Source organism: Lampris incognitus, chromosome 6 (assembly GCF_029633865.1).
Source record: "Lampris incognitus isolate fLamInc1 chromosome 6, fLamInc1.hap2, whole genome shotgun sequence".
In the NCBI taxonomy this organism is placed as follows: domain Eukaryota; kingdom Metazoa; phylum Chordata; class Actinopteri; order Lampriformes; family Lampridae; genus Lampris; species Lampris incognitus.
In genome coordinates, this window is record NC_079216.1 from 23,214,124 (window position 1) to 23,227,956 (window position 13,833).

At 43.5% G+C, this 13,833-nt stretch overlaps 1 protein-coding gene across 1 annotated transcript in view; it reads right to left on the reverse strand.

The window, feature by feature from the left end:
* Window positions 1-4,048: 4,048 nt before the first annotated feature.
* The window catches only part of kiaa1549la (KIAA1549-like a), a 183,128-nt gene continuing 173,343 nt past the window's right edge, over window positions 4,049-13,833 (reverse strand). The window contains exons 22-24 of the mRNA XM_056282372.1: window positions 7,429-7,574; window positions 4,241-4,395; window positions 4,049-4,078 (exon numbers count right to left, since the gene is read on the reverse strand). Of these exons, the coding sequence (XP_056138347.1) occupies window positions 4,049-4,078; window positions 4,241-4,395; window positions 7,429-7,574 (331 nt within the window). The remainder of the gene's footprint in view (window positions 4,079-4,240; window positions 4,396-7,428; window positions 7,575-13,833) is intronic.

A 13,833-nucleotide genomic window follows, 5' to 3' on the forward strand; every position in this document is an offset into this window, starting at 1 on the left:
TCCATGTCCTTCCCTGCCTCTCACCAGCTACACCTGACATGACATATACTCCATCATCTGGTATGATTTCTCTGTTTTGAACTGTTGCTCAATTAAAAAGGGCTGCGTTCATGCTCAGTAACACTGTATATTGTTTAACATCCACTTGGTGAGCTCGATATATGGCTAAAATCTGCCTTCACTCTGAACGAGGAGAACCTGTACATACATAGTGTGCTTGTAGATTTTCAGTTCTGCTCGGAGAGCTGAGGCTAAATAGAATTGAGATTTTATTACATTCTATTTATTAAAACATTGCATTGTTCAGGCTATTATGGCTATGTGGACCTTTCAACATATGAACACAGGATAAAAATCTGCCGCACAAGTACGTTCTCAACGAACGTCCCAACTAAGTCTCGTTCTGTGTCCATTCACTGGTATGTTAGCGGATGCATGTGTGGGTTATGAAATGCTTGTGACCTCGTAGGATCTTTAATGATGTGATATTAAAATGTTGCTACCCCAAAGAACAGTCTGACCATCATTCATCTTCAAAACAGTAAAACAAACTGATGAAAAAGAAAGAAAACAGCACAGCAATATCAAGCAAAGCATCTCTCTCAGGCTACTTGCATAAATCTCTTCAATAGACCATCTGCTATTTACAGTAATACATCTAACCTAACTTGTAGCGCCCTTCCACACCTGGCACCTCTCTGTAACACAACGACATCTTAATCCTGTGATCTGACCAATAAAATTTGTCATCAAGATCAAAATGACCAAAACTCAAACCTCCATTCACAGTAGGATACAATAGACAATTTCCAAGTAAAATAACTTTTTTTTTAATAAGAATACTGGTGTGATTCATGTAATCTTCTTAGACCTGAGTCAAACCAATACTGAAATCACTTTAAATGATAGAAATCATTAAGTCCAAGCCACCTTGCATTATTATGAGTAGGTACATTTTCCTCATGGGTGGCCCAGCGGGAATCAAACCTGTACACACTGGCAACATTAGCGCCATTGTATAATCCAATGATTTACATCAAATCCACACATAGGCCAAATAATACCCAGGGTCAGGGGTCAAGCAGGACAGCGGGTAGGGGGTCAGGGGGCTCAAGCATACAGCAAGTTCTGCCTTTCCAGATGCATTTGAAAGGATTTTCAAATGGAGCTTTTGACCCAGGTCTACTGAATGGCTAGCAGACAAAAAACTTCATAATCAGATGATTGACAGAACAGAGTGACTAATCATTTTCTTTTTTTTTAAATTATTGAAGCCGACGAAAGAAAAAAGTAAACAAGTTTTTTTTAAATACAGTAAATGCCATCGTCATCATCGTAACCACAAACACATCAAAGCCGTTAGTCTGCATTTAAGAATGTACTGTGTATATATATATATATATATATATATATATATATATATATATTTATATATTGCCTGACGGTGAATGAAGCAGCACTCACTGCATCACCAAAATAATCAATGCACAAAGTAAAAGACAAAGCTCACTAATATCCCAAAACTGAAACTGAGACAGCTCAAGACAAGAATTTTTTTCTGTTCTTTTTTTTCTTCTTTTCCTTGTGTTTTTTTCACTGAAGTTTAAATTACACATGTTTACCAGCTGTAGAAGATTTACATAGGAATTTTAGATTAAAAAAAAAAAGCACAGTTTTAAGTCAGTCCAGCTTTTCTAGCCTTGAGATAGATGTTACAAGTCCTGTTTGGTCCAGTCCCATCCAGATTGAACAACAGGTAGACAATTAGCTATGGCTGGAGCACTACTGCTATGCAGCACTGAGTGCCATCATCTGCTGGGCAGATGGCATTTATTGTATGATCATGGCTGGGGCATAAAGATAGCTGACAGGTTATGGCCTTTTCACACTGCAGCACTTCTATGTGAGCGCACTATACCGGCCTGGTACACTGAAAATGGCCCTGTCTCTGGCATGGCCCTGTGTTACAGTGCAGCCTGGCTTGGGTCACATGGCGTCAGCAGTGTGGAGGGCCTCTTGCTGTGAGGTGCTGGAACCGATGGACCACCACATAGAAGGCCGTCTACATAAATATGGTAATCAGGAGCCCTGAAAGGCCAAGCAGAACAGGGAGTCAGAGAGCACAAAAAAGTAAAAAATAAAAACAAAAGAGAGAAAAAGAGAGACATAGAGACAGAGACATGGGGAGTAAAACAAGGTTGAGCATTTGGATTGGTAAGGAGAATGAAGAGGGGCTTTCATTGAGGGCCAGCAAGGTGATTATGGGGCCGGGGGGGGGGGCTAACAGGTAAGGCTGAGGAATAAAGAGGAGGTCTGACTCAGGGTTATGGTAGGGTAAGTGGAAGGGTTGATGAAGAGAAAAACACAGCAGATAATGAACAAGACCAAGTTAGAAGTGAAAAAGGAGGGATATGTTTGAGGTGACGTATGGGTAAAGTTGTAAAATTTAGAGAAAAGCTTGGGCCCCAAGGTGTAAGGTGGGCTGAGATGGCTCCAGAGTTTTACGTAAGAGGGAGTTTCTCTGCCTGTCCCAAAAGGACACCTGGAGGAAAGAAAGGAAGCATTTGTGATCATCCCGGCCACGTGAAACATGCAGCCGTTACTTCAGTTCTCCCTCAAATGCTAATGGCAAGGATTATTTTTGTATCTTGTGTGGGTTTAACCATAAATAAATAAATATATAAATATGCACACACAACAGTCACACTGTTAAGGATGCAATGTAAGGCAAAATGAGACCGTCAGTCATGGCAGCCTAAAAGTTTTACTTATTGCTTGATAGAAAACACAATTTAAATAGTCTGCTTTTTTACAACTACTCTTGAAGAAAAATATTCTAGTGTATCTGACAAATAACATCATTTAGTCTGACTGAATCACTTCTTGGAGAACAGGCTTATTTCCTTCTAAAATCATCCTAAACATTGCCAGTGATAAATTATCTGCAGATGGAAGTTTGAAAGTCAAAAGCTGCACATATGTGGTGAAATTACATAAACCTTTTTGTTCTTCAGAACTACAATACATATCACAAAAAAAACCTAAATATGCAATGTTCACTACTTTTCATTACTGTTCAGCCCTATATTATAGGTGAAATACACGTAAATGGACGAAAATCTCTTCAGTCCTCGGATGACAGTGTCTCACAGCTGAACTTTAATTTTTTGTGTGAGCGATGTGCGAAGCGAACAAGTGCAAATTGCTGCTACAGTGATAAAGTATAGTCCACAGACAACTGCACGGCCAAAGGCACTTTGACATTTTCAGAGGGAGAAACCATGAAACATGGGTGACTCGTTTGGGAACTGATTCATTAAATTATTCCACTGATCCACTTTGAATAATTCAGCGGTACGATCTGAGCTACACCACAGCCCTTTAATTCTCTATGAATTCAGCCTCCATCCTCAGGTAAGGCTCAGCTAGCCTCTCCACCATCTAAACACACAAAATTAAACATGATTTTGTTTATGGAAGCTGGATCTCTAGAATGGAGAACATCGTGCCCAATGACGTGAAAAAGAATATTTAAAATCTTTCTTATATACTACTTGAAATAAAGTGTCCTAGATTTGAAGTTACATAATTCATGTCTGAATGAATCTGCTTGTCTTTTTACTTCCCTTTTACGTTGTTACATTTTATTGCTTTATTGTAGTGATTTTATTTATCAAACCCTTTTCCCTCCTCTGTTGTACGCAATTTATTAATCCCTGCTTTTAAAAATGAGTTCAATAGAAATACTGCCTTTTACAAAGTCCGTAGTTGTGTAGATTCCATTTTTATGAATATGAATATGGCTACCTCAAAGTACTGGCTGTCTACTATTAAATATCTACTATATCTATATCTATCGCTCTCTCTCTCTCTCTCTCTACATATATATATAAGAAAACTCCCAATTTGAGTGGTTCACTGATAAGTTAACAATCATGTGTTCTTTTTCTTTTAAAACAACAAAATATTAGAGCTGAGGCAATGATTAAGGTGAAATGACCCACCAAACTATCAGCTGCTTGTACTCAGTGCCAGAGACAGACTGGCTTCAGCAGATGGTTTCAAGATGGCGTGAGTTCTGAAGACAGAGGAGGAGGAGGCCTGGTTCAGTTAGGAGATTCAAACAGCAGATAAATCTCATACACCAGCATGAACTGTCTTGACGTGAGCACATGAGTGTACTGCAATAGTGTGTATGTGTGTGTGTGTGTGTGTGTGTGTGTGTGGTGAGAGCATTTACCGGTGTGTCATTCCACTGCCGTGGGAGGTCCTCAGGCTCAGGCGGATAGGACATCCAAGATGGACTGCGATACGAGGAGGGCGGGGACATGACAAAGTAGTCTGAATAACCTGGACGATTGGCTGATATGGCATAGACTGCTGTCATTGGGTTTCCTGCAAGACACACAGCCAAAGATAAAGGTACAGCAGCTAAAGTCAATCAATGAAAGAAAAAACGTTTTCCTGAATTGTACACACAGTGAATTCAATAGCTTTGTATGTAAATTTACAGCCAAACAAGTCCACGAAATCAACTATACGTATAAGAACACCTACCCTGAATGTGTGCGCATGAGCGCGCGCGCGCGCACACACACACACACACACACACACACACACACACACACACACACAAACACACACACACCATCATCATCATTGGCGGTCACTCGGGGTCAAGTATGACTCCTCCTTCTAGGTCCTTGTGGGTCGTCAGGTGGATGTAGAGGCCAATCCTGGAGCTGCATATTTGGGGCAATGTGAGCAAGGGTGTGAAGAAGTGGTTGAGGATGTGGTTTGGGCCTTTCTGTTAACTCGCTCCTTTCTGAGTCTGCGCCTGTTTTCAGCAGCACAGTGGAGGTCATGGTTGTAGCGCCCACTAACCTCACGGACAGCCAGTCTCCAGGCCTCCCTGTTTTTTGCTGCTTGTTCCCAGTTGTTGAGGTTGATGCCAAAGCTTTTGATAACCTTGATGTTATCTTTATATCGCTTCTTTTGTCCCCCTGGGGCACAGAGTCCTGTCATGAGCTGGACTTGTTTCGGGAGGCAAGAGTCAGACATGGGGAGGACATGGCCAGTCCATCTCAGCTGATGTTGTGCGATGGTGGCAGTTATAGTAGGCATGTTGGCCTCCTTGAGGATGCTGAAGTTGGTGCGCTTATTCTCCCAGCTGGTCTTAAGGATCTTCCTGAGGCATCACTGTTGGTATGTCCCGAGTGCCTTCAGGTGCCTGCTAAATGTGTTCCAGGTTTCTGACCCATACAGTAGAGTGGGCAGCACTACTGTTTTGTACAGCAGAATTTTTGTTCTGGCTTGAAGGCCACGGTTTTCAAAAACCCTTTTATTCAATCGTGAGAAGGCTGGCTGGCACAGCTGAGATGATGGTGTATTTCAACATCAATGTTAGCTTTGGAGGAGAGAAGGCTACCAAAATATGGGAAATGTTCCAAGTTTTCGAGTCTGGTGTTATCTACAGAGAGGGATGGGGGCAGAGCAGGCATATTTTTGTTGGGTGGGAGTTGGTAGAGGATATGGGTCTTTTTATGTTAATGGCCACGCTAAGCTGCTTGTGCAAAGGCATCCAGTATATTCTGTAGTTCCTCTTTTATGAGGGACAGTAAGGCATTGTCATCAGTGTACTGCAGCTCTATGATGGCTGTGGCGGTGGTTTTACCTTTAGCCCTGAATCTGTTAATATTCAGAAGATTCCCATCAGTCCTGTACATGGTTTTGACTCCCTGAGGCAGATTGGGACCGGTGAAGTGGAGGATGGTGGCAATGAAGACAGAGAACAAAGTTAGGGGGCAATGACACAGCCTTCTTTAACTCCTGTGTGGACATTGAAGGACTCTGTCTCATCTCCATAACTACTGAGTACTCTAGCTGACATATTATAGTAGTCGTAGGACTTGTCAGGGCAGCCTATTTTTGCTAGAACTAGCCAAAGGGCCTGGCGGTTTACGGAATCAAAAGCTTTGGTTAAGTCTATGAAGGCCATGTACAATGGTTGATTCTGTTCCTGGGTTTTTTCTTGGAGTTGGCGAGCAGTAAAAATCATGTCCATGGTACCTCTGTTAGGATGAAATCCACTCTGGGATTCTGGCAGAATTTCCTCTGATATTGGGAGGAGTTGGTTGGCCAAGACCATAGCAAGGGCTTTCCCTGTGGTGGAAAGCAAGGAAATGCCACATTAATTTCTGCACTCAGCTTTGTCCCCTTTCTTAAACATAGAGACAATGAGTGCATCCCTAAGTTGAACAGGGATTTCCTCTTTTTCCCATATTTTAAGTAGCAGGGCATGGATATGGCTGAGGAGTGTAGGTCCACCTGCCCTCAGTACTTCTGCTGGAATTCCCTCAGGACCAGCAGTCATGTTGATTTTCATCTTCCTGATGGCATCCTGGACTTCTCTTAGACTAGGTGGTGCTGCCATGTCCTCCTCTTTGGGTTGTTGAAACAGTTATTGGAGGGCATCCATCTCAGGGCTAGAGTCCCAGTTTAAAAGGTTCTGGTAGCGCTCATTCCACCTCTCTTTGATTGACTCATTGTCTGTTAGCTGTGTGTGCCCATCTCTAGAGTGAAGGGGGGTTAGACGACAGTGGCTGGGACTGTATATCACTTTAGTAGCATCGAAGAAGCCTCTAGTATCTCCAGCATCTGCAAGGTGTTGTATCTCAAGGGTCTTCTTCGTCTACCACTGGTTCCTCTATTCCCTGATCTGGCTTTGGATGGCTGACTTTGCTCTTGCATGGGCAGCTCATTAATTTTGGCAGTTGATGTCATTCTGCCAGATGGTAAAGGCTTGCCTCTTGATGTTGATTAACCATTGGATTTCCAGGTCATTCTCATCAAACCAATCTTAGTGGTTCTTCATCTTACGTCAAAGAGTAGTTTTACAGGTGCTAGTGATTGTAGTCTTGAGCATATCCCAGTGGCTTTCAATATCATCTGGATACTGCTTGGGCATTGATGTACTGAGCATGGCCTGGAACTGTTGATGAGAGGAGGTATCAGTAAGTCTTTCAAGGCTGAGCTTTGGGTGGCTCTGCTTTTTCTCCACCCTTCTTTTCCAGTGAAGATGGATGGACAGGGAGGAGCGGATAAGGTGGTGGTCAGTCAAGCAGTCATCTGTACTGATCATCACTCCGGTGTTAAGTTCCTTGTGTCAGTCACTTTGACGGATGATAATGCAGTCACTGAGGTGCCAAATGTTAGAACGAGGCTGCCCCCAGGTTGTTTTACATTTGTTCTTCTGGTGGAAGAGTGTGTTGGTGATGATTACGCTGCGTTGTGAGCATGTTGTGGCGCGTGCACATGTGCGCACACGTGCATGCACACACACACACACACACACACACACATAGACAAAAACAAAGATGGACATACACATACACATCCAGATAAAAACAAAGACAGACATACACACACCTGAGTAGGTGGTAATGGACTGGTCTACAGTGACAGCAGGGAAAGGAGCTCTGGACAGTGGCAGATAGGGGACGCCATTGTGCTGCTGGCCCTGCAGGTCCAAAGCCTCTGACACACGAGGCTTCAGACTCACATCTGGGGTAGAGCTGTGGAGAGGAGAAGAAAGAAAGAGGGCAGTGAAGCTAAACTATGGCAGACTACAATGCTCACATAATTTAGCATGTGCCATTTAATGGCCATGTTTTAACAAGCATGACTATGACAGTACAAGGTGGAACTGAGGACAGGTAAATAACAGGAAGACACATTAATGTGAGTTATTCTAATCAGAATCAGAATCAGAATACTTTATAATCAGTGACTGCTCAAATAAAATGAAAAAAAAAAGGGTTGAGATATCTCTTGAGAGATATCTCTCAAATCTCTTTAAAATAAGCAAGAAGAACGCATATAATGAAAAATAAACCCTTTCATGGCCACTCAAGTTTCTTTTTCTCCCAGAATGTGATACACAACCATATGAAAACATCTAGAAAAAGAGAGAAACCTGGACCTGGCACAACAGAGCTTCTCCATTGCTGCCTCCACCCTCTGGAACTCCCTCCCCAAACACATCAGAGACTGCACCAATCTGTCCATAATCAAATCATTAATCAAAACTCCCCTTTTCAGAATTGCTTTTAATGTGCTATTAATATTGTACTGTTGTGACCATGGGGAAAGGCCCAAAGACATCCGTGAAAGAATGGACGACAGCTCGGATAGACGACACACAATAGTGTTAGGGCTAGCACCCCAAAGCACTGCATAAACAAGCAACAAGTACCAAACAGAGGGAATACCCTCAGGCAGACCGAAGAGCGGGGGAGGATAATCTGCCATTAAGGACGGCTCACACGGCCAAAGACACAGATAATGGCATAAGGACTACGAGATTGAATGTGACAAGACAGGAGGGCAAAGCCAAAATAAGATGCAACATCTTGGGTGGAATATTTAAGAATGAATGCGGCGTTCAAGGCAAGTCCAAGTGCAAAGAGCAACTACAGCAATGCAAAGCACCTGATACTACCCAGTGAATTATCTCTGAGTTTTTAGCACTGCTTGTCAGTTGGTGGAGGACCAGGGCCAGGAGACAAACAACAGCGCCCAATACCTCTCAGCTCAACCTGGTCAGAGCACAAGAAGAGGGTGTGAATCTGAAAGTCTGGAGGGCTTTGAGAGGAAACCATGACTGAATTTACCATCAGCAGCAGGTCACATATGGGCACAACTGGATGAAGAGCTGAGCATCATCCTGGACAACACCCTGAAAGGAGATGCAACCAAGAAGATGAAAACTATGGTACAAGTTGAGTATCAGGCAAGCCAAGATGCTTTTGGTGTGAAGGAAGGCAAAACTGACAAACCACTAGCAGTTCCCAGTAGGAGGCAGCACCACATCATAGAATTGCAGATATAACCAAGGATGCTCAAGAAAAGGTGGTGGAAGGCAGACAATGAGGAAAAAGCAGCCCTGAATCAACTAAGCTCAGAGCTGAGAAAAAAACAACTTCAGATTCACAGGACAGAGACAATCCGGTCAAAGCCGAGAGAGAAGCATCGACAGAGAAAACCCTTTTTTAAAAACCCCTTCTGGTTCACAGCTGACCTCCTCAGAAAGCCTAAAAGTGGGAGACTGATATGTTCTATGGAAGAAGTGGAGAATAGTCTGGCAGCAGCACATGGCGACCACAGCAGAAACATTTCACTAGGAGACTATCCTTCCAGCTACCAACACTCAAGCCACGTACCTCTTTCAACACGGCAGACTTCACTCTTGATAAAGGCAGTAGTGGAAAACGCTCAAGCAGGATCTACTCCAGGATCATCAGGCACCACTTACAAGATCTACAAAAGCTGCCCACAGCTACTAAAGAGGCCATCGATGCTTTTGCGGACTCTCTAAGAAAAAGCAGGAACCCTGGCTCTTGAAACTCACTGGGGGCTGCTTTGTCCCTAAAGAACTGAACTCATTAGGACTTGACCGGTTTTGAGAGATCTCCCTGCTAGATGGTGAGGGGAAAATATTCTGGTCCATCACTGCTAAAAGACTAACATCTTATCTACATGCCAATGAGTACGTTTGCATGAGTGTCAAGAAAGGAGTAATCCCAGGGTACTTAGAATGTCTGGAGCATACATCAGTGATCAGCCAGGTCATCAAGGAAGCAATCAGCAACAACAACACCACATTCTCAGTCCTATGGTTAGATCTTGCCAAAGCCTACTCTAGCATACCTCACCAGCTGATCCAAAATGCATTGGAGCACTACCAAGAACCATCAGAAGTAGTCAAGCTTGTGATGCCACACATGGATTTGCTAAAGATGAGGTTCACTGTAGGACATTTCACCACCAAATGGCAGAGACTTGAGAAGGGCATCATGGCAGGATGCACAATATTAGTGGTCCCGGTCATGGCTCTTTTCTGTCCTGGCCCCACAGTGGTGAAATGAACTCCCCACTGATGTCAGGACAGCGGAGTCGCTGCCCATCTTTCGGCGCAGGTTGAAAACTTGCCTCTTTAAGAAGTATTACCCTGTTACTTGTTCTTAGCACTTATTGTATTCACTCATTTAAAAAAAATCTCTTTCTTGCAATTTTACTTTAGCACTGGTTTTGCTCTTAGATGCTTGTTTAGATGCACTTATGACCTCTGATGACTAGTAGTTCTCCTGATTTCCTACGTTAAATGCACTTATTGTAAGTCGCTTTGGATAAAAGCGTCGGCTAAATGACTGTAATGTAATGTAATTAATCTACTACTAAAGGCAGGAGGAATGCAATGTAGCGGGCCAACAATGGATGACGGAATAAGACATCTAGCCTGCAGAGCATTTATGGATGATATAATTGTGATCACTCCATCAATGCAAGGAACATGGTAGAGCCTATGCTCACTGGAGAAGATGACGACATGGTCATGGATGCAATTCAACCCAGGAAAATCTAGGAGCTTAAGTATCCTGAAAAGAGAGCTGACAGAAAGCATCTTCAATATCCAAGGGGCTGAGATTCCAATTATTTAAGAACAAGGAAAGAATTATGACAGCACCCTGAAGGACAGCGGCAATCTCAAAGACACCATGGCTCAACTAAATATCTGGCTGAAAGTAATTGACAACAACAAGCTGCTTGGAAGTTTTAGGGTGTGGTGCTTCCAGCATGGCATCATACCCAGAATGCAATGGCCATTCCTGCTATATGACTTCCTCATGACTCAAGTGGAAGCAATGGAGAGACTGTGCAGCAAATTCTTACGAAGATGGCTGGGTGTTCCCCCAACCTTCAGTTCGGTCAATCTGTACAGCAAGACCCCCAAGTTTCACTTACCAGTCGCATTGGTGGTGTAAGAATTCAAAGCCAACAAGGCAAGAGCAGTCAGTACACTGCTACTGTCTGAGGATGAGAAAGTCAGATACACTAACAAGACCAGGTATGGCAGGAAGTGTAAGCCTCAGGAAGCAGAAGCGTACTGGAAACATCAGGAGATCTTTGGGGTGATCTGTTAAGGACAGCTAGGAGTTGGAAGCAACAATGCCAACAGATACAGTAAGGCTGATGCCAAAGGCAGGAGTGGAGTCATGGTACAGAGGGTCTGAGAGACAGCGGAAGAAAACTGTAGTGTAAAAGTGGTAGGGCTCACCTGTCAGGGACAGTTGATGCAGTGGGACCAGGCACTCAAACAATCATTGTCCTGGAAGGAACTCTGGCGTGCGAAGCAGGACAAGTTGACCTTCCTCCTGCATACTGTGGCTGACCACTTGCCAACCCCAAACAATCTAAAGATCTGGGGCAAAGAAGACAACACATCCTGCAAACAGTATGGAGCAACCCTTTGTACCCTGAATCACCTCTTGACTGGATGTCCCACAGCACTGGGAGAAGGCTGACACAGGCAGAGGCATGACAAGGTCCTTACAGAAATTGCCAGAGGGTCAAAGCCAATAAACACCAGGCATTACCACCCAAAGTTGTCCATTTCCAAAGGGAAGACGAAAAGGTTCCTTGGGCAACAACAACTGCCAAGAGCCTGGGCTCCATTTTGCATCGAGCTTGTGACTGGGAGATGCAAGTGGACCCAAGGAAGAGACTTGTCTTTCCAGAAGAGGTGGCAGTAACCTCACTCTTACCAGACATGGTTCTTCTATCCAGGAGCACAAAAACCATCTTAGTAGCCAAACTCACAGTTCTCTGGGAGGACAGGCTAGCCATCTCTCACCAACAGAAAAAAAGCCAAGTACCAGGATTTGATCGATGAGGCTCTTGTCAAAGGATGGTACGCAAACTTATTTCCAATTGAAGTTGACAGCCATGGATTCCCAGCAACATCGGTGTTCTATTTCCTACAGAAGATGCGTTTGGAACCCAAACAACTGAAGCAAGCCATTAGGAAGATAGCCATGGCAGCTGAGACCAGCTCAAGATGGTTGTGGCTGATGAAAGCCTGCACTTGGAACCCTTCTCCAGGTGAAGGCTAATTTGGTCTTTGCTGTACCACTTGGGTGATGTGTACAGGCTAAGGGGCAAAACGCTTGTGACTCTGAGATACCTGCTGAAGATGCAGAAGGGTTCATCGTAATGCAAATGCTCTGACCACCCTGCCACCAAGGAATACCATCAACAGGAGTAACTTGCAACATCTTAATTAGCTCCTGCAGTTTCTGCTTGTAGGAAAGTATCTCGGATGTTTATTTTACATGTGTGTTTTATGTTTTTGGTGTGTTGCTTTTATGTTTATTTTAACTTAGAGCGTCTTTGAGTACTTTGAAAAGTGCTGTACAAATAAACTACTACTACTACTACTACTACTACTACTTTTGGCTGCTCCCATTAGGGGCCACCACAGCAAATCATCTGTTTCCATTTCTTCCTGTCCTCCGTAACTTCCTCTGTCACACCAGCCACCTACATGTCCTCTCTCACCACATCCATAAACCTCCTCTTTTGGCCTTCCTCTTTTCCTCTTGCCTGGCAGCTCCATCTTCAGCATCCTTCTCCCAATATACCAGCATCCCTCCTTCTGACATGTCCAAACCATCTCAATCTTGCCTCTCTAAATATGCTGTACAAATAATTTTATTATTATTCTTTCAGCTTTTTCCCTGTTTTTCAGGGGTCGCCACAGCAAATTGTACAATTTTCATCGGTACCCTGTGAGGGCACAGTACTAATGGCTGCGGTTGTTATCTACGACCTCAGCCAATCTCATATGGAGCCTCAACTGATCTGGTATGGTCTTGTCAATCCGCATAACGATTTGCCAAAACTTTATGTCAGATGCCCTTCCTGACACAACCACTAACCCTGTGGATGGGGGCAGAGGTAAAGCGTTTGATGCCATTCCAGTATTAATGGACTTGTCGCTATATTTTATTATTATGATTATTATAATTACTATTATTAATATTGAATATATTTTGATCTCTTGGGAAATTGAAAATTAATTTGAATTAATTTGTATGCCTATAATTTCATATTATTATAATCTTATTAGAAGAGGCCCCAAATTTTACAAAATGTGTACACAATTTAAAACAATGTGCTCCATGCATGTTTTTCAGCAGATTTCAAAAGGATTTTCAGCTGTCATTACAATTTAAGTTTACATGATTGAGTTAATTTACTTGATTAATTGTCTTGAGATTTAAAAGAATAAAGATTCACTTATAAATGTCTTTATGTATGCTCAAAAATCATCATCATCATCATCGGCGGTCACTCAGGGTTGAGTATGACTGTCCTCCCTCTGGGTCCTCAGGTGGGTGTGGAGGCTGATCCTGGAGCCGCAAAATGGGAAGATGCCTGCGTGTGATAGCTTTTTATGTGGAGTGGCTGTTGCACCTGCAACCACCACACGGTCCTTGGTAGCGGGTGGCCAGAGTCCAATGGCATGGAGAACCAAGATGATTGGGGATCACCCTCTGTTGCAGCCTTCATCCGTCTTCACTGCCATTGTGACCTGGAGACATCTTCCGCCAGTTCCACCGTTGAAGTCTTTGTTGGCTCGTACTTTGTCTGGAACCTCCCCCTTGACCTATCCACCTTGGGTGACCCCGGAGCTTAGCATAGCTCCCGGGATCATTGGCACATGCAAGCTTCTCTGCCATGGCAAGGTGGCGATTCAGGAGAAGGCTCAATAACCCAGATATAGTCAGGGGGCCAATCCTGAAAAGTGCTTCCGTTAACACTTTTGTGGCCATGTTTGGGTAGAAGCTGTCAACATATTTTTTGGCAAGAGGGGACCTATAGAAGATGTTCTAGAGTGGTTGACATGTTAAAAAATTTTTTTTTGACTTTTAGGGGCCATTTCAGGCCTATTTTTCAGATTTCCTGCTCGAAATGACATGCCCACAATAAATA